Source organism: Equus caballus, chromosome 1 (assembly GCF_041296265.1).
Source record: "Equus caballus isolate H_3958 breed thoroughbred chromosome 1, TB-T2T, whole genome shotgun sequence".
Taxonomy (NCBI): domain Eukaryota; kingdom Metazoa; phylum Chordata; class Mammalia; order Perissodactyla; family Equidae; genus Equus; species Equus caballus.
In genome coordinates, this window is record NC_091684.1 from 96,187,787 (window position 1) to 96,208,463 (window position 20,677).

Consider the following 20,677-nt stretch of genomic DNA (forward strand, 5'->3'; position numbering starts at 1 on the left):
CACCCATTTATTCATTCACAGACATCTTTCAAAATTCACTGTCCGCCAGGCACTGTGTGGGGCCAGGGGCTGCAAGTAGCCCAGGCCTCAGCCCTTAGGGAGGGACTGGAGGCTCCTCCCCATTGACAGAAATCCTTTGGCAACCAGAGGACCACCTGACCCAGGAGTTCTGGGGTTGGGGTGGCAGGAAACTCTAGGATCTAGGACCCAACTTTACAGAAATCCCTGTGACTTCCCAGGTCCACTCTGTAGGGCTTGACACCATCTGTGTCACCTTCCAGCTCAGCTCTCGCTTTTGCGTTAAATGTCTGTAAAAAGTGCCAAGAGCAAGTTTGCCTTCTCTTGGTCCCCAAGTTGGCATGATGCGCTAGCAAGTACACGGGCTTTGGCGTCTGAAAGGCCCTGTTGTGCTGCCTCAGTTACGCTGACCTGCTGGGAGACTTTGGGTCAGTTCCCCCGTCTGTAGGCTCAGATCAGAGCCTCTTTCTCTGGGCTGTTTGGGGGAGTCAGTGAGATGTCATGTGTAGAGGGCTCAGCTCGGGGTGTGGGGGAAGGAGGTGTGCAGTAAGTGCTGGCAGTTGCTCCCAGCCTGCTGCAGCCAGCCCTCACCTCCAGCCGTTCCCAGCTTCACCCTCCTTCAATTCCCAGGCAGCGGGTTCAGGTCTTCCTCAGCAAAAGACCCCTTTTGGGGTCCCTCAGGGTTTGGAAGCTACACAGGGTTAATTCTGCCATGCTTTCCCCAGATGGCCTCATATAGCTGAAGGTGATGGCTTCACCTCCATCATCCCCCAGAGCCCAGCCTCCTTCCCGCCAACACACACATGCTAAGCTGATGTTCCGTGTGCTCAGGTGGCTGTGTTTCCTGCTCCCGCCAAAGATGAGGGCCCTGGGCTTCAAGGAGTCTCCAACAGAGCGATGGATGAGGTGGGAAGAGATAACTCACGCTTGGTTGGGAGGGGCTGTCTCCTGGGAAGAGGCTGGGAGAAGAAACTGGAAGAGAGACCCACATAGGGTCCAAGATTCCCCAGTGGGATCTAGGAGTAAGGATGGAGTCAGAAATAGAAGCCATAGACCTGGAGAGAAGCTTAGGCACTTTTCCAGGGAAAGCAAGGTCCCAGGAGGTTCTGGAGATGAGGCTAGGGAAACAGAAGCAGCTTGGCCAGAATCTTGGGCCCTCTTCCTGAGACGGCAGGCCCCTGGGAAGCCCAGAGTAGCCTGAGACAGTTCAGCGATATCTGCCCTCTGTGTTTTCTTGAGGTTCTGGGCGTAGCCTCTGAAACTTGGGCCTTACGTAGCTGCTTTGCTCATTTCCTTGCACATGGGCTCCTCGAATCATCCCTAGTCTTGTAGTCAGCTACTCCCCTTCCTTGCAAGTGGGGGGCATTGCACTCCCTCGTGCTTCAGAGGGGTGACATTGCATAGAGAGAATTGTTCCTAAATAGCATGTCCTTGCAAAGGCAACAGTGGGTCTTTAATGTCAGCTCAGTGTCTGTCCTTGGGAAAATGCCAGGCCCTGGGCTCCGGGGGGGATGTTCCGAAATGTTAGAGTTGGGGTTTTAAAAAGATGCTAATTGTCGACAAGCTTTCATTATCTCAAGCTCCCTGCGTTGGGGGGGTGCCTAGGTAAGTGGCCAACAATTAACACATACATAAATAATCGGTGGCATTTGCACTTTGTAAAATAAATCCTCAGCAATGCCGCTGGAAGGCTTCCATGTGGAGGTTTTTTCCACTCCATTTACCTTTCCTTTAGGCCAAGATAAAGTGAAACAGGCTCATCCTTAGGAAATGCAAGTGGAGTAATGGTCTTGGGCTTGAGAACGAGTTAACCTGGAGAAGCAAGGCAACGGTGTTTTCTCGGTTATGAGAAAAAGGATCGTTTTGTTCTCACTGTCAGGGGCCAGGCCCGGGCCCAAAGGCTCGTCTGCTGGCTTTGACATTTGTTCAGTCTTTTTGGGTAGCAGCATGACCAAGGGAAAAAAAACACAGGCTTTGGAGACAGATGGCCCCGAGTTCGAATCCAGTCTCTGCTGAGCATGAGCTGAGGGACCTGTGCAAGATTTGGGTCCACAATTAGGTCTGTGAATGGGGCTGAGAACGCTGCCCGGCTCATTAGGGTATTGTGAGGAAAGCGAGGCCTGTGGGTCGTGAAGTGGAGGAGATGTCACGCTGAAGTGTCTGGCTGGGTGTTTGATAAAAGCAGGCTCTCGTTGCCCTTGGGAATGGCTCAGACTTGGTCGTGCGCAAAAGCCTGAGAACACTCAGGAAGGGGACCAGGTTGGCGGTGCTTCCTCCAGTCCCTCAGAACCTCTGTCTTCTCTGCTCCCCTCTAGGCGTTTGGATATTAGAACTGATCCTCAGCTCCATGTGGTCAAGGGGCCTCCTGGGGCCCGTCCAGGCAAGCTGCCCTGAGCAGACCATTCCCGCCAGTGCTCTGGGCTGCTTTCTGTCCACAGAGTTCAGGAGCCAGGAGCTGGCGCTTGGTCTGCATCTACTTCTCTATGGAAACCGTGGAATCAGGGTGGCTGGGTGGCCAGACAGGATGCAAATGTCCCCTGGCTCTTAGTGGGCCCGCAGGATGACATGTTGATATCCTGCATCGCTTATACCCCAGCTCTGTTGATGCCATTGGCCAGGGGAAAGGCACCCTGAGGTTCAGACAGGACCTACTGCTCATGTCAAGGGGACACTTTCCCTTCCCAAAGCGTGGGAACAGCTGCCTTCCGCTTCCTTTAACAGGGGTTTCCCATGATGGCACACTTTTCTCTCAAGAGGGTGGTATGTGGTATCCGCACAAGTGTAGACGTCCAGCTGTGCCTCTGCAAGTGACGCCCCTCCCTACTGTCCCACTGCCCCATCCACTGTCCCAGCCCATTCCATGGGCTACGTGCCACCTTCAGCATCTTGATCTCTTCTGTTCAAAAGGGGCTAAACCAGGAGACGGCATGATCCTTTGGAAGCTTCCACCTCCTCAGCTCTTCTTCTAAAGTTCTGTGTTTGCCAGTCTATTGATGGACCACAGGAGCCAGGCTCTGGGCTCTGATGGTTTGGCAAGACCCTGAGGGACTCAAGGCAACAACCTCACCTGTGCTGTGTTGAGGCGTTGAGCCACTGTGGGGGCCCCTGGGGTTCTCTGAGACGTAGTGCCCGCTCCCAGGTTCTGCGTGGACCTCCCGCAGTTGCTCAGGCCTCCGCCACCTACGCTGCATTATTTGGAGGGTTGTCCCACAGCCGTGGTGCCCAGCTCCAGGAGAGGAGCCCAGTTGCAGGAAACTGGCCTTCCTGCTTGCTGAAGACGACCTGGAGTCGATCCTGAGCAGGAGGCCGGCTCCTCTCCCTTCCCCACTCCGCCCCCAGAACAAAGGGGCTTCCCTTTATTGTTGGGTTGGCTTGGGACTTCTCTGCAGATGCGGCAAGCGTTACACAATTGTAGACCCACACCTCGGCCAAGACAAGGGAGCCCCGTGTGTGCTGCCTTGAAGGGTCTGTGGACTCTTGGAGGAGGCAGAGCTACCACATTGGCGGTGGGTGTTTATTGTCGGTCGTCTTGCCATTGTTGGCTCTGTGGTGGCAGGACCGAGGCTCCTGGCTCACGCCGGGATCCAGAAGAGTTAGGACAGTTGCTGGTGGGTGACCATCCTGGTCTGTTGAAGGAAGGCAGGAGCACATGAGCGATGGTGCACTTCTACACATTTGAAAGAGACCACTGAATGATGACCATGCAGGAGACGTGAGTGGAAGACATGGGAGGACCTGCATGTTGACTGATCATCTGGAGCGAGCTCCTGTCTGGGCTGGAAGCTTCACATGTCACTTCATTTAATTCTCATGGTAACCCCCAGGTGGGAGGTGTTTGTCTCAGGTTGGCTTCCCAGAAGCAGACTTTGAGGTGAGGATTTGTGTGACGATGATTTATTAAGAGTATTCCCAGGGGAATTTTTAAAAGAAGCAAGACAGCAGGGGAGTGGGAACGTGGAACAAGGAATGAGGGATGCCGGGGAGGGCTCGCCATCAAGCGAGGCAGTTTTGGCTCCGTCCGCAGCGGGATTCTAGAAACAGCTGAGCTCATGCTCTGAGCAGTCCCCATCAGGGAACAGGGCAGCTAGGATTTGTGTGTGTGACACCCTCAGTCCTTGGTTAGGGCTGTAAATTCCCAGGCACTTGCTTGTGAGTGCCAAGCAGTGTTCCGGCAGCTTGAGCCGTGGGTGTCTGCCACTAAGAATGAATGCACGCAGGGCGCCAATGTGCTCAAAAATCCTCATGGGATGTGAGGGGGATGTGGGCAGAGCATTGATAGCACTGTTGGCATTTGAACGCCTTGTAGGAGGAAGGGCGGCTCAGAGAGGTGGAGGAGCTCACCCAGTAGCACTCAGCTAGGCAGTGGCGGAACTGGGATTCGAACGTGTTCTGGCTGCCTCCTCTTACCTTGCTTGCACTGAGATCTCAGCCTCCATCTGCCTCAGATGTGGCTGGGGAGGAAGAGGGAAAGGACAGCACTTAGAAGGGGAATTAGTGGTGCTGGGCGGGACACTGCCCACTGGGCTGTGAGCATTTAGGGCTCTTCCCGCGGAGCTGGCGGCTCTTTAGTAATTAGCCGGGGAGGGCGGGGTGCTCTTACTAAATCTGCAGCCGCTTCTCCTTCTCGCCATCTATCTCAGCTTCTGTGTGAGTTGCACCCGGTGGAAAAGGCTGCAGCCAAGTGCTATTTATCTCCGTGTAGGGAAAAGAGGCTTAACAAATTAGCTGATGCTTAATTGGTGAGGGAAAGTAGGACAGGAAAGTTGGCCAGTGGTCCTGTGGGGTTTTCTGATCAATTCTCTCTGTCAATATCTTCCACGCATGAGTCTGGGACCAGGTGGGAAGACTCCTTAGAGTAATCAGGGCTCCCACCCGCTCCCTGCAAGGTGCCGGCCACTGAGTCAGGTCCTCTGCGCGGCTGGCTCCTGCGGGGACATGCACAGAGACTCTTACCTGTTCAGGTGCACCTGTCCCTTCAGATTCACAGAACTCTCCATTCTGGAGCCGGGCTCCCTGCCCCGGAGGCCAAGAGTCAGGGTCGGAGCTCTGAGATGACACGGGATGGCAGGCACCTCACCATTCCCAGTGAATTAGCATCCCGAGGGGTGGGGCCCGGGCGGTCCACGTTATTCAAAGCTCCCTAGGAGGTTCTTACGTGCAACCAGACTTGAGAATCACCGCTGCAGAATGTCAGTGCGTGATGGGGTCTCAACCCCCACCCATGGTCAACCTCCACGCTGATACTTAACTACGTCCCATGGCGCCGCTGTCTGCCTGCCACTCGGGCACTTCCCGCAATGAGACCTCGCTGCTCCTCAGGCAGCCCGTTCCGTCTTGAACTACTTGGAAAGTCTGAAAGTTCTCTCTTACGCTGACTTGATATCTACCTCTTTGGTTACTGGAGACGTTGGTCCGAACTCAACTCTCAGAGGCTGCAAAGAGCAATTCCAGTCTCTCTTGCACGTGACAGTTCTGTGTGTGTTTAAAGACGCCTGTACTGTCCTGGCTGCTAAGCATCGCTGGTCACTTGAACTGGCCCTTAGTTTACACTGTCCCACTCCATGACCAGATTCCAGTCTGCAGTGTCCTCCATCAAGCAGGGTAGCCCAGTAGTCAACCCCCCAAAGGACAGAGCAGACCGCCAGCCCCCTGCTATCCCGTGGTCTTTACTTAGTGGTATTACTTTCAAATCTCCTCTCCACATTTGCCCTTCTGCCCCTGGGCCGAAGTGTAGGACTTTGAGTTCAGCCCTATTAAACTATGTCTCCTTAGAGTCAGTTCCATGTTCCAGCTTTCTCAGGCGTATGACATCCTCTCAGCTCTGTGTCATGTGCAGATTTGACAAGCGTGCCAAGCGAGCATTATGGAAATGCGGAAGTGTTGGGAGTGGAGGCAAGCCGGAGCCCAGCAGTGTGCTGCTGTGTGTTCTCAGAGCACCCCGGGTCCACATCGGCCTCCCGGATTTCCTCTCCGGGCCTCTGGGCTTCTGCAGGCATGCAGGGAAGTCTGAGTGTTGAGAGGAGAGAAGCTCAGGGCTGGGAGGCTGTGACTCCACCCGCCTGGGGGTCAGAAGGCTCCTCAGAGAGCTGCTCTTCTGGAGTCCTCGTGGCTTCTGTGGAGAGGGTCTGGTTTACTGAGTTTGTGGAATGAGACAGAAGGTGTTTGGGACGTGGCCCCATGCGGTATCCAGGTTCAGGGCCTGGCATCTCTCGGAACTCCGTTCTCTCAGGTGGAGGAGAGAGAACACTTGGAGTCTTCTTCCTGAGGTAGGGGAGGAGAGAGACATAACTCATCTATCCTGGGGAGGAGAGGGTTTCGTGGGGGCATGGCTCATGAAGAGGAGAAGAACCTGTGTGGCTAGAAAAGACTCTCAGGATTCAAGAATCGGGGCGAGTCGAGGAGCAGAAGTGGAACCTGCATCTCTGCTTTGTGGGAAACACTTGGGACTTGTACGGACACCATTCTGTGTGCTTGCTGCTTCTTGAGACCGAGGACTTAAAATTTTACATACCTTGACCGACAAGAGGGGGCGAGCATTATCTACATTTCACAGATGAATAGATGGAGACCAGAGTGGTTAAATGACAGCCAGTGGAGGCAATCCCCTTCCAGCCCAGTCCAGACTCCTGTCCTCATTTGTCTTTGTGGAGGCTGGCACCCTCTTATTCATAGGCTAAAGAAGGAGAGTCTGTGTCCTTCACCCAACATGGTCTAGGAAAGTCCCCTATGCCGACCTTTGGTGTCCTAGAGGGAGCAGTCCATAAAGGACTGAGATGCTGGAGCTGGCCTGGGTCCTCCCGTGGGCTCTATTTCCACTTGCTTATTGTGTTGGCCAGCAAACTTGCCCTTCCTTGTGTAGGTGTGGTTCTAACTGAACCCTGTGCAATGGCAGTCCCACTTATGGCTGGTCACTGGAACAGGCAGGCTCCTTACCCTTCTATGTCTCATCTGTCAAGAAGAATGAGTAGGATCTCTGTATTGATAAGGAAAGATATTCTTGATACAGTATAAGTCAAAAGCAGTAGTTTTATCCTGCTGTGTATTTCATGATCTCATTTTAATGAAAACGTCCGTCTGATGTGTGTATGGAGATACGTACTTGCAGATGTGCCTAAAAACTTCTGCAAGGGGACACCACAGACAATCTCTGGGGGAGGAATTTGGAGGGATAAATGGGGGCATGTTCACTACTTTAGCACATTTTTAAAAAATGGGACAGGGACAGGCGGTGACTTGAACATTTTTATTTTTCTGTATTTTTTCAAATAAAACGAGTCATAAAAACTACACTACAAGAATACAAAACTACATAAACAAACAAGGAAACAAATACATGAGGGCCACAATCTGATAGGTCTCTCCCAGGTTTGTAGACCTCTGGGCCCAGTGCCTGGCAACCACCAAGGACTTGGCACCTGCAAACTGTTGAGTATTCTTACAGAACATGCTTGAAAACTATCCGTTTCTTCTACTTCTTTCCATCTGTTGGCTTTCCAATTAAAGGAGGGAAAAAGCACTCCTAAAAACATGAGAAACAAAATAAGTACCCAGGTCCTACCTGCCTGGCCCTCCAACACGTCAATCACATAGTCAACAACATTTATTGAATGCCTGCCATGTGCTGGTTGTAGTGAAAGCTTCTGGGACACAAGTGTGACCGAAACAGACGTGGCCCTTGACTTCATGGAGACTCCAACCTGGTGGAGGAGATAGACAATAAGAAATAAAAAACTGATAACTATTCAGGCACAGAAATGACAAGTGCTATAAAGAAATAGCACAGAGTACTATAAGAGAGAGTGATGGGGTGGGGTCACTGCCCAGAAGCAGGAAAGAGCCAATTTTATGGGTCCTACAGCTGAAGGCAGCTCAGAGCCCCAGCTGTGAGCTGCCATTTTCCGAGTGTGTTCAGCACCACTGGACAAGCTGCCATAAATCCATCCTTTCAGATTCCTGACTCTCTCGCCTTGGGCAATGATGAGACTCATCCCCTAAGTGCCCCTCCAGAAAGGTGTTTGCAGGCCTTCCCGGGGCGGGGTGGGGCAGGGCTGCCCACGCCTGTGGCCTTGTGATGCCTGCAGGAACTCGAGCTTCTAACCTTGCTCGGGGCTGGTGTACGAGAGGGCGGACCAACAGCAGGAAAGCAGATGTCTGTGTTCAAATGAAGCGTCTTTTGGTGGAGGCAGCCAGAGCTGGTCCCAGGGGGGTGGCATGTTTTGTGAGGAAAAAATTCTCCAAGAACAATGTTTATCAAACCCCGTCTCGGCAGTCGTCCTGTGTGTCTGCCAGCTTCTGGCTCGCTTCTGTTCATGTTCATTTTCTCTTTCTCTCTGCAGGCCGTGGAGACCAACCTGGCTTCCAAGGACAGCCACTGGGTCTTTGTGAACGAGGTAAGAGCCCCAGAATGGTGAGGGGTGCAGCCCGCACCGAGCCCCCTGCCCCTTGGGAAAGCCCAGAGTGATCCTTTCAGGTCCGGCTCTGACTTGGGGTGCTGGAGTGAATTTCAGGGCTCCACGGTGCAAGACAGGAGGTCAGAGAGTTGGACTTGACCTACCAAGATGCTCACCTGAGGCAGGTGGGAACTGGGGACTAATCCAGACCTGAGTCCACAACGAAGTCAAAAGTCAAAGAGAAAAACAACATCAAACAAACAAAGATACAGAGAACAGATTGGTGGTTACCAGAGGGGAAGGGGGTCATGGGTACAGTGATGGATGGAACCTAGACTTTTGGTGATGAACACAATGCAATCTATTCAGGAATCAAAATACAATGATGTACACCTGAAATTTAGATAATGTTATAAACAAATATGACCTCAATAAAACAAAAAAAAGAAGTGATGTCAGACATTAGATATGGGGGTGAGGTGAGGCAGCCCCTCAGGGGTCAGAGGCTGGAAAGATTAGGGCAGGTTAGAAAATGGGGTGCACGGGGGTGGGGCAAAGGAATGAGGAGGGGATGGAGGGTGCATTTCATGCTGGAGGTTGAAGGTTTGTGTGTGAGTGTGAGCGTGTGCATAAGAGTGCATGCATGTGAGTGTATGTGGGAATGCGTGTGTGTGAGGGTGTATGGATATGTGTGCATGCTTAAGTGTGTGTGTGAGTGTGTGTATGTGTGTATGTGTGGGTATGTGCATGTGTGTGCAAGTGTGTATGCATGTATGAGTGTAAATGTGTGTGCACACATTCTCATGCAACTCGTAGGGGTGGGGATCAGTGTAACCATTTAAAGAGGATGAATGGGGAGTGTGCCGTGACTGGCCATCCCACTGGTTTGGGCCCTTGGAGGAATGGGAACACCAAGGTTTCATCATGGTGTGGTCTGCTCTTCACCAGTGACACTCTGGCTGGCCCTGGCCTCCTCCAGGCTGCTGGCAGTACACGGGAGTGGCCTGTGACCACATGCCCTAGCTTCCCCGCAGATTCCCCTCTGCTCATGTATCCACTCAGGAAGCACCCACCAGCGCAGCCCGGGTGCATTAACAGAGCTGAGTCTGGGACAGGTTTCTTGGTGCGTGCTCCCATCAAAGCTGCAGCCTTCAGCTGCTCTTAAATTAACTGATCAACTTCTAATGGCCTCATTCTAGAAGATGCAAGGTTTATGATGTCGGTAATTTATTCTTTTATGATGTGTGTTTCTTCATTAGCTCAGTGCTCCTATGGTTTTGGGTGGCTTATTTTAATAATTTTGCAGGTAGTATCAGATAGTAACTGCCGGCAAGGCCTACTTTTCATGGTTTTCCTCCATAAATTCACATCTTATTAGCTCCGCGTCCACGCGGGCCTGTTGGAGACATGCGTGGTCACTGTCCATTGATCCCTTGTTGCGGATGGTTGTGCTGGTAATTAGAAGGGACATGATGGCCGCCTCCCTATTCTTTGGAGCCTGCATGAGTCCTCCTTGGTCCTTGGGAAGTTCTAATCCTCTGGGCTTTGCCAGCTTGTCTGCAGGTTCCTTGCAGTCCGGTTTCTTTGTTCTAGAGAAAGCATGCATTCCGTGTGCCCCTTAAGATGAATGTCTGGTGCAGTCTTTGTGTTTTTGGTGACTTTTCCACGTTGGATAGCCAGCATTTCTCTGCTGCCTGTCTTAAAAGGTGCTGCGTTGTTATGTTTCTAACCTGTTTTCTTTTCTCTCCCCTGCATTCCGACCCACCCCCAGCGTCCTCTGCCTGTCTCTCCTGACTCCCTCTTCAGGGCTGAGGTTAAGTTCAGACGGGCCAGTGCGAGGCACCCCAGTGCGGCTGGAACGTGGGGCTTCCTGGGTGTTACCAGGAGTCAGGTGGGGGCAGACTCATCAGAGCCCCTGGAGCAGCCTCCCCAGGAGGACGGCTCTGTCACTCCCTGCTCAGCAGCGCACCCTGGGCCAGCACACCCATGGCCCCATTGGGAGCAAAAGTCCTGTAGTTCTGTGACAGCTGTGTCGTTCTAGGCTCTATCCAAATACGGAACCACAAACAAACAGTATCCCAGGTGCTTTTCTGCTTGTCGTATGTGATGACTAGGACAGAACAAGGTGGGAAGAGAGTCAGGGGCGGGTGTCTGGTGGGTCCAGCTGTCTCCAGGCTTCAGCCGTTGCACTGGGGCCCCATCGTCTCTCTTCCTGAGCTGTTCCCCATGTCTCTGGAAGAAGTTCAGTTGCTCAGACGAGCCCAGGTCCGTGGCTCTGTCCCCAAGAAGGCCTGCGCGGTGGTCCCCAGCTCTGCCCCCTGCTTCCTTCATTCCTCACAGGCTCCGTCCTCCATTTCTCCCTCTGCATTTGACTCGCTTAATGTATTTTCCCAGATTCAAGATAAACACTTAAGGGCATGTGTTTCTGTTGCTTTCTCTACACAGTGGCTTTCTTAATGCGTCTGCCCCCTCACCTGTGAATATCAGTGCCGCATGTGACAGGCCTGTTTGGAGAAGGGGTAATTGGGTGCAGAGAAAAGCTTGTGAGTCTGTGCGCCTCACCGATAGTTTCTCCAGGTCTCTGGGCTCCACTGTGGGGACACTGGCAAGCAGTGCTGTTGGGAGTAAACTATATTTTCATGGACTGATTAAGTTACATGTTAGCTTGGTGGAGGGTAGGGGATTTGAAAGAACTTGGGGAAAGCAAAATGAACCCATAGTCATGGAGGCCACTGGGTCCTGAGTCCCTTGAGGACAGGGCCAGAATCCAGCTCATCTCTGAATCCTCCATGTCTGGTACAGAGAGTTGATTCTTGAAAAGGTTTGGTTGAAGGCAGGTGCATGTCCATAGGATAGAGCAAGTTGCTTTGATGAGCAGTTCCCAGGCAGCCTCTGAGAAAAGACAGAGGCAGCGATGAAGACCCGAGTCTTGGGGACAGAGGGGACCGCTTGGGGCTGCTCATCAGAAGCTGCCAGGTCAGGACCCATTAGACTTGACTTTGGTTGAGCTAGGTGTCTTCCAGAACCTCTTTATCAGCTGGGCTGGAGTGCTTCCTCTCCATGTGGCCTCAGCAGATCCAGGTGAGCCAGTTGTCCCTCTGGCCCAGTGACTCACAGGTGTCCTCAGTGCTGGTGGGGCCTGGACACAGAGGAGAATGTCCTCCCCGCGAGGCTCTGCGTCCAGGCAGGAGACGTGCCGCCTCATAGTCTGGCCTCTTGGGAACTTTTCAGAGGAAATTCTTTTATGGAATATGTATGTGACTTCCAGCTCCTTCCAGAACCAACTGTGTTGCAGACGTGGAGTGCTCCATTTGCTGCGGGCACCTCTCATTGTTAAACTAGCTCTTCCAGACCTGGAGACAAAGCACGCTTTGGTGGGAATGGAATAAGATGCTGAACAAGCAGCGCAATAGCATGCATAACCCTTGCACTTAGGTTTTCTCAGTGAGTGAGCTCCTGAGCCGTGATCTGTGGCTCAACAGGGGCCCAGGGGGAGGTGGGTTCTAAGAGGGACGAGGCGCAGTTGGCAGGCCCTTGGCACCCCTGCCTCCTTGCCAGCATATGTTGATGACCCCCACATCCCATGTCCATTCCAGACCTTGTCTCTGAGCTCAGACCCAGAGATTCAGATGCCGTCTTAACTCAGCCACTTGGAAGCCTCATGATCACCTCCAGCTCAGTGCATCTCTGCTTATTCTCCTCCCCCTAACCTGGTTCTCACTGTGCTCCAATCTCAGGGACCAGTGTCCCCATCCTTCTGGTTGGCTCCCTAGCCAATGGAGAAAAGCCCACATCAGGCTCCTTGCCCCAGAACCCACTCCAGGATGACCCTGACCATGCCTTTGCAGCCTTACTGACTTCTCCCCTTCTGCTCACTGTCCCATGGCTCATCCGTGCAGGCAGATCGGTGACTGGCTGCTTCCAATATTTATTTTCCTCTCCTGGCTCTGGGCTGTGCCAGGATTTCCCTTTATGCCTGCATGCCCCTCCTGAATCTCTGATTGTCAAGGACTTATCTTTCCTTCAGGGGTCTGCTAAACATGGACTCTGATGAAAGGTCTTCCTGGATTTCCCCACTAGGGTTCCTCGTTCTCCTGCTGTTGTGTACTGCTCACCCCTGCTATGTTGTGTTGGGGACCTTATGCACATCCCTGACTCCCTGAACAGCCCATAAGTGAGTGTTGGACTCCTTTCTCTCAGGTTCCGGAGTCCCCAGCATGAAGGGCTCACACGTGGAGGAGACGCTGGGTTAAGCCTCCTGCTACTGTGTCTGCCTGTTGCTTCCTCCCTTTGTTGCTGCTTGTCTAATTGCCTCCACATGGAGGAAGAGGCATTTCTAAGCATCCCACTCCTTCATGGAGTCAGAAAGCTGTGATCCTGCTCCAGGAGCTCCAGCCGTCAGTACCCTGTGCTCCATGCACCTCCTTTTCTTGTGCCTGAATTATGAGGCCCATGCGGTACAGGCTTTCTTCTGAGGCACATGCTTGCTCCCCTTGCCCCTGGACCCAGCCATTGGTAAATGGTGGAGCAGCCAGGGAGGAGGGCAGAGGGAGCACTGGCTAGGCTTCCTACAGCAGCGTCCAAATTGTGCTGGGGGAACACGTGTTCTGCTACTTTGCAGGTGATTTGTGGAAAAAGGATTCTGTGATCAAGGAGGGTGGAGAACTTAAATGGCGTGAAACAGGTGCCTTCGGCAGGCATCTTTGGTGTCTGATGCATGCCGTGCTTTCCAAGGATGAGGCGGTACACACTGCCTGCCACATGCTGTCGTGTTTCCAACACATGCCTGTGCTTTTCCTCTTGACAGGTGCTCACCTCTGTGCTGGAACAGGTTGTTGGCAGGTGGTGCAGTGTCAGGGCCATAGGGTAGAGCTCAAATTCCTCCACGTGTCCCGTGAGGCTGTTCATGAGCTGCCTTCAGAGCCCCTTCTGGTCTCAGTTCCTGCTACCTCATGTCATATAGAGCTGCTCTGACCTAAGAGGTCTCCACCACCCCAAGCACAGGGTCATCCCAGTGTCTGGACCTCTTCAGCCCCCTCTGCCCAGAGTGCGCTCCTGTTGTTGGCCCTTAGGCCCCAGGCTCCGCCTTATCACTTTCTTTGGTTTGTCACCAATAGATCCTCCAGGAGGATGCTTTGGGTACAGACCTTGACCTACCCCTGAGGGGACTTCCATCAACAGTCCAGAGAACGTGACTCCAGACTTTCAAATCTTCCTACCCCAAAACACACGCTGAGATAAAACAAATGAAAACGAGATTAGGCTACACGTGTATAATGTGGGGGAAAGGAATGCTAATGCACTAATTGAAGAAAACAAGAAAAAATACCATGATATGAAAGCTGAATCAAATAGCTTTAGGAAATCTCTATTTGGGACACAGAGAAAGAGAGGGAGGAAAAAGATTTAATTCGTTTGCTTCCTTTCATTTTGAAGTTTCCAATTCTGTTTGGATGTTAAGTCCCCATTTACAATTTGCACATTTAATTTAGTAACACTCAAAAGCAATTATGTTCATTGTAATCGATTTGCCTGTTTCTCTCTCCAGCCCCACTGAGGGGTCCTTGAGGACAGGGACCACATCTTACCCTCCTCTGGAGCTCCAGCTGAGAACCCAGAACGAAGAACAGGAGTTGCCATTTATCAGACATTAGACAGAGCCAGGCACTGGTTTTAAGCATCCCTTTTTTAAATCTATTTTTTACTTAAAAATTAACAGCTTTATTGAGGTTTAATTCACATACAACAAATACACGTATTTAAGTGTACAACTTACGTTTGACCTATGTGTACACCCGTGAAACTGTAACCATGGTGAAGGTAGCGAGCATCTCCATCACTCCAAAAGCATCCTTGTGACCTTTTGTAATCCCATCCCTGCATCACCTTTCCCTACTCCCTAGGCAACCTGTTTCTCGCACTACAGTTTATTTGTATTTTCTAGAGTTTTATATAAATGGAATCGTTTTCTCTTTTGCTGTGGCTATTTCCTTCCTGATAATTATTTTGAAATTCATCCATATTGCGATATATAGCAATAGTTCTTTTCTTTTTATTGATGAGGAGTATTCAAATATATGGATATACCAGAATTTGGGTATCCATTTACGCCTTGATGGACATTCGTGTTGTTCTAGATTTTTGGTGACTACAAATAAGGCTGCTGTGAACATTCATGGATAAGTCTTCCTGTGGGCATGTGCTTTCATTTTTCTTGGGTGCATATTTACAAGTGGAATTGCTGGGTTGTAGGGTAGATGTGTGTTTAACTTTTTAAGAAACTTCCAGGTTGTGTGAGAATTCCAATTGCTCCACATCCTCTTCGGTTCTTGGTTTGATGAGATGTTATGATATTAGCCCTTGTAGGGGTCTATAATGGTACCTCATTGTGACTGTACTTTTCATTTCCCTGACAACTAATGATACTGAGCAACTTTAATGTGTTTATTTGCCATCTATATCTTCCTTAGAGGGGAAGCTGAGATCATTGATTTGAGAACTTTATTTTCCTTTAGTGCTATAAACTTCCCCTTAAGTGATTTGATGGTGTCCCCTCGATTTTGATATATTGTGTTTTCATTGTTATTCAATTCAAAATTCTTTTTATATTATCTTTTGATTTCTTCTTTGACCCATGGGTTGTTTAGAAGTGCGTTATTTAGTTTTCCAATATTTGGGGATTTTTTGCAGGTATCTTCCTCTTATTGATTTTTAATTTAGTTTCATTGTGGTGAGAGAACATAGGTTCTATTACTTGAATCCTTTGAAATTTATTGAGACTTATTTGATAGTCCAGTATATTGTCTTTCTTGATAAATGTTTTATGTGCACTTGGAAAAGGATGTATAATCTGTTGTTGCGGTGTGGAACGTTCTATAAATGTCAGGTCAATTTAGCTGAGAGTGTTGTTTCTGTCTTATGCATCCTTGATGGTTTTTTGGTCTATTTGTTCTATCAATTATTGAGAGAGGGGTATCAAAATATTCAACTTTAATTGTAAGTTTGCCAGTTTCTCCATGTAGTTTAATAAGTGGTTGCTTAATATATTTTAAGCTGTGTTACAAGACACATAAACGTTTAGGATTTTTATGTCCTTTTGGTTAATTGATCTGTTATTACAAAATGGCCTTCTTTATCCCTCTGCTCTGAGCTATACTTTATCTGATAATCCTGCAGCTAGTTCAGATTTATTTTGACTAGTGTTAGCGTTATGTATCTTTTTCCATCGTTTTACTTTTAACCTGCTTGTTTCCTTTTGTTTAAAGTATGTCTCTTTAGGCCATTTTGTTTTATCCATTATAAAAGTCTTCCTTTCAATTGAAGTGCTTAGATAATTTACATTTAATGTGAGTATTGTATATGGTCATTAGAGGGTGGAATCCTGGAAGCCAAGTGAAGAGACCGTTTCAGAGATAGGACTGACCACTGATGTCAGGTGCTGCTGCCATGAGGCTGTGCTGACCTGGGGTGAATGTGCAGAAGGCTTGGAGGACCAAGTCTCTAGGTGCTTCAACTTGTACTGTTCCATTTGACAGATAAAGAAACAGAGGCTCAGAGGAGTGGACTGACTTTTCAATGTCACTTAGTAAGTGGCAGAGTCAAGATTTGAAGTTAGGTGTGAGTGACTCCAGATTTAAGAAATATATACTCTATACCACACTGCCCCTCTCTTCTCTTTCCCCTTCACACACAGCACTCACTAAATGCTAAATACATGACCAAATACCAGCAATGTTTGATTTTTTTCATAATTGGGAAGCAATAATATAGTTCTTGTCATGAAAAGTCTTATTATAAAACTTTTATTATTTATGACTGGATTTCTTCCCTTTATGTTATTTTACATATTAGCACCTTCTTTTTAAAATCTCCTATGGAAAAGGTGAAAGAAGTCTGCAAAGCCCACACAAATCAGCTAATACATGTCACATGCACAGTATCTGAAGGGAACAAACAGTATTTACTGGAAATGTACTTCCATTTGTTAATCAGAATATATCTATTTTCCTTTCTCAGCCCCAAATCTGTGAGATTTAACACTTATGGTTACAGATACATGAGGAAATTGTTATGTAATATCATTCTTCAGCCCTTTTCTAAGCCCCAGGGGGAGGGCACTTGGAGCTGCACAGATGGCGGATTTGGGGAGCAGTACTGAGAAAGCAGTGACGTACTGTTGTGTTCTAGGTCAGTCTTTCGGACCACACCCTGGATATGATTTGGCTCCAACCCTCACCACTTCTTTGACTTTGGGCCAATTGTTTCACTTCCTTCCTTGAACCTTAACTTTTCCATCTGCTCAGTAGGGTTCATGATAGCTGCCTCATAGGAAAGTTGTGAAGATTAAATGAGATAACTCACCAGAGTGACCCATCACAGGGCCTGGCATATATTCAGTCTCTGAACTCGGTGCCAAGCCAAATAATGAGAACAGAGGTTTGGGTGAAAAGGAAAAACATCAGCTTTTATTTTCTTTGTTGGGCAAAGGGACCACGCAGCAGGCTAGCTCTTTAAGAACCGCTGGCTCCCCATTAAGAAGTGGGTAAAGGGTTTTTAAAAGTTTGTGAGGAATGTGCCTGCTGGTAGGGAATGGGGAGCCTGTGACCCAGCTGGTCAGCATTTTCCCATCGGGCAGCATCTGGTCTTGTGAGGCTGTTTGCAAGGCAGATGGGGGTGGTGAGATGAGGAAGTCTATAGGTGGAGGTCCTTGGTTGTCTGCATCCATGGTGCATGGTGGATTCTGGCGCCAGGAAGCCAAGGAGCTGGGGCCTGGGAAGCTGCAGCTTCTTGATATTCTCTGGGCATCAGTTTCCCTGTAATAAACTTCAAGGACCCGTGATTAGTCCAAACTTTAGTGTGAACCCAGCGTGAGGCCCCTGGACTTTAACAATTTGTAACTTCTATTTGGTTGTGAAGCTCAGGGAGTCAAAGGTTAAAGAAACAGATAATTACATGTGAGTGTAACTAAAGAAACAGGGAAAGAGAATGAGTGCTTTTGGTTTTAACCCCATATATGCTGGGGTCAATGTAGGGGAAATGATATCAGGGCTGATATTAATTAAAAGCCTGTAACACAAGCACTCTTAAAAGATACCTCCTCTTACTAACAAATAGCTGATGTCCTGCAGGAAAGTTCATCTTTTGGACTTAATTAAGGGCACACCCGGAGTTAAGGAACTGATGCCAGGTCTCCATGTCTTTATGAGGTGGGCAGGGGAATAGGGACATGGCTTGAGTCATTGCCTGGATGAACCTGAATTACAACCTCTGTAACTATGTTCTGGGCTTGTGGGGACCTTAGTTCTCCCTAGCTCTGCCTTCCAAACTCCTATGCATCCTATAAGACTCAGCTCAAATAACCCTCCCTGCAATTTGCAACAACTATTGATTTCTTCCATGACCTTTTCTTCTCCAACACCCCAGAGAATTCAGGCTGTGATTCTTCAGCGGTCCTTAACCTCTTCCTCCAAGTCCTGTCTCCCTACCAAGATATATAACTCTTGACAATCTATCATTCATTTATCTCCATGGACCAAATACCTATGAGGCACTGGGGATGCATAGGAGAATTTGAGGCATGTGTTCCTCACCCTGGGAGGGCTTATAGTATCGTGGGTGAAAAACATGTGTTCCTGGATCACTAAACTACAGGTAGGCCGTGGTTATAGGAGACACTCCGGATCCTCTGCAGTTTGCAGTCAAGTTCAAAGTTCAAGTTCAAGCTCAGCCAGGCCTCTACCATTACTGTGGAATCAGATTCCACGTTTCAGACGTGAGTCAGTTGTTCCCAACAAGTATATTGTCGTTTTGCAGAGTTTTGACAGAAGAATGGTTGGGAAAGGAGTGCTGACGCTTGGAGAGTTTTAAAAATAGCTTTAATTACCACGTGTAGCAAATGTGACTGAAAACTAAAGGATAGTGTCTCTACCTTTCTGCATTCCTATCCATCGCTCTTCCCACAAATGGGTTCTGATGGATTCGCATGAACTTACTGCTTGTGCCAGAAAGACCCTATCATCTGTGCCTTCTACCCTGACACTACACCTCCTTTGCCAGGCTGGATTCATCTCGCGGAGAGGCGAGAAGCAATTGTGCGCACAAACACACACACATACATACACACGCGGCTGCTGCCTTCACACGCAGCATAGGGTATAGCAGGCCCCTGGTGGGGTTCCCAAGGAGAGTCCTTTCAAAGCTGGAAGGTGGAAGCAGAAATGGAGGCAGGAGACAATTCAAGCCACCAGAACTTCTAGTGAAGTGTCTTAAATGATGTTTGAAGGCTCATGGAGACAGCAGGCTCAGCTTTCGTTCTTTCTTGCATTGTCTCAAACCAGAGGATGTTATGTGAACTGGACCAGCCTGTCTCTTAGAGCTGGGTAAAGAATCTCAAATGAATATCTTGTAGTTTCAGAAACAGGCGTGAGGAAACCCTTTAATAGTCAGTGATCAGAACTAAGATGCACTTTCCTGCATCACTGGAGACTGGCTTGTCAGCTTCGGAGGTGATGAGGGGCTGAGGGAGCCAGGTGCTGCCATCATCATGCATGGTGTTCCTCCTGGCCAGGTGCAGAGTGGGGCTCTTGGTCAAGGACTGCTGAAGAACTCACCTTGTGAGGCCAATGGGGTCTGAATGGCCTCCTCCCTACCCTCAGATTTCTGCTTGTTTGTGGTAGAGCATTGTAAGAACAGCAAGTTGAGTGATTGCCCTCAGAAGCAAGGAAACTCACATCGTTGAATACCTACTGTGTGCCATGCTGTGCTTTGGATGCTGTATAGCCATTATTTCAAAACAAATTAAGTCTGTCCATGAAATCTCATTTAAAGGGATGGCAAAAATTTTGAACCCCTTATAACAGGATAGCTTCCTCCTTGCCCTCATGAAGGTTGTGCAAAGGTTCCTGGGTTTCATACTGTCAAGATCAATCATAGAAGGATTTCTGTAGACCCTCAGGGAGTTCTAATCCACTTTGGTCCTCAACGTTAGGCAGACTGATTTTTTTTTTTCTGAGCCTGAGAGAACCTAATGCTTGGGACCCAGCCTCCATAACTGGCCACCGGCCACTCCTTTCCGATATCCCATCTGAGGACTGATGTGTATTAGGAGACGGGGAGACCCACCCCCCCACCCCCCACTGCCAAGCTCCTCTTCTGCCCCCTCTCTATCTCTGCCAGAAGCTCCTGGCTTTGGCCGTTAGGACCACACCCACTGTCTAAGCCACAGAAGCTCCACAGCCAACTATCATTTCTGAGTTCACCTGTTTGTTGAAAGAAAACGTCTTGGAGAAAGAAGAGCACAAACTTTCTGGAGCATACGGTGTTGTTGGCTTCTGAGGGTGTGTGTGAGTGCATGTGGTGGAAGGGAAGGGACAGGACAGAGGAAAAGCAGAGAAAAATTGTTCTAATTCTTTTTGACTCTTCTACAATAGTAAAACAAAATGCCTATTAGTGTGCCCATGAATTATCCTTTCAAACAGCCTCAGATATATAGTTTATTTTGCCAAATTGAGGTTTTCCTGTTGTGTTCAGTTCTGTGTCCAACTGTTTTCAATTAATAATATATCATTAACATTTTATCATGTCAGTAAATAGCATTTGAGATAATATTTAATGGCCTCGTAGTAGTCTGTCATTTGGACGACATAATTTATGCAGATCTCCATTTTTGGAAACTTAGTTTAGTTAATGCTGTTGAAAGTAATGCTGAAATCTACATCCTTCTTGCTAGATCTGCTGACGTCTCTCTGGTTTCTAATGATGGTAAAAATATTGTTTCGAAGCATGAGTGATCTCAAAGAGCCTGAGCCCCTTTTGTCAGAGTGCCTGTCTCATCCCAATCTTGTGTCTCGTGAACATGAATATAATCAACATTTTTCATTTGTATCATTATTATAGATGAAAAAAGGCTCACCACATTGTTTTAATTTATATTTCTTTGCTTATTAGCACGTCAAACACTTTAAATATTTACTGCTCATGTCTATTTCTAGCTTTGTGGCTTGCTTGCTCATGTCCTCGATGCAGATATATTAGTCTTTTGTTACATGGTTTGATCTTTACAACAACCTCTGTGAGAGTATTCTTAACACTAGAGTCCAAATAATGAAACGAGGCTCAGAGAAGGTGTGAACTATCACGGCTGGATAAAGACAAGTGGGGATTTTAAGCTCGAGTTGATCTCATTCCAAAGCCTGTGTTGTCTCCATGTAGTACTTGCCTCTGAACCAGCCCCGTCCTCCGGTAATGGGAGATTCATGTTGACGTATGTC

At 48.9% G+C, this 20,677-nt stretch overlaps 1 protein-coding gene across 3 annotated transcripts in view; it reads left to right on the forward strand.

Annotated features, from left to right (window-relative positions):
• The window catches only part of GRID1 (glutamate ionotropic receptor delta type subunit 1), a 670,463-nt gene that overhangs the window by 415,655 nt on the left and 234,131 nt on the right, over window positions 1–20,677 (forward strand). For all 3 annotated transcript variants that reach the window (XM_023648767.2, XM_023648771.2, XM_070265586.1), the window contains one exon: window positions 8,355–8,408. In XM_023648767.2, coding sequence (XP_023504535.1) covers window positions 8,355–8,408 — 54 coding nt within the window. The remainder of the gene's footprint in view (window positions 1–8,354; window positions 8,409–20,677) is intronic.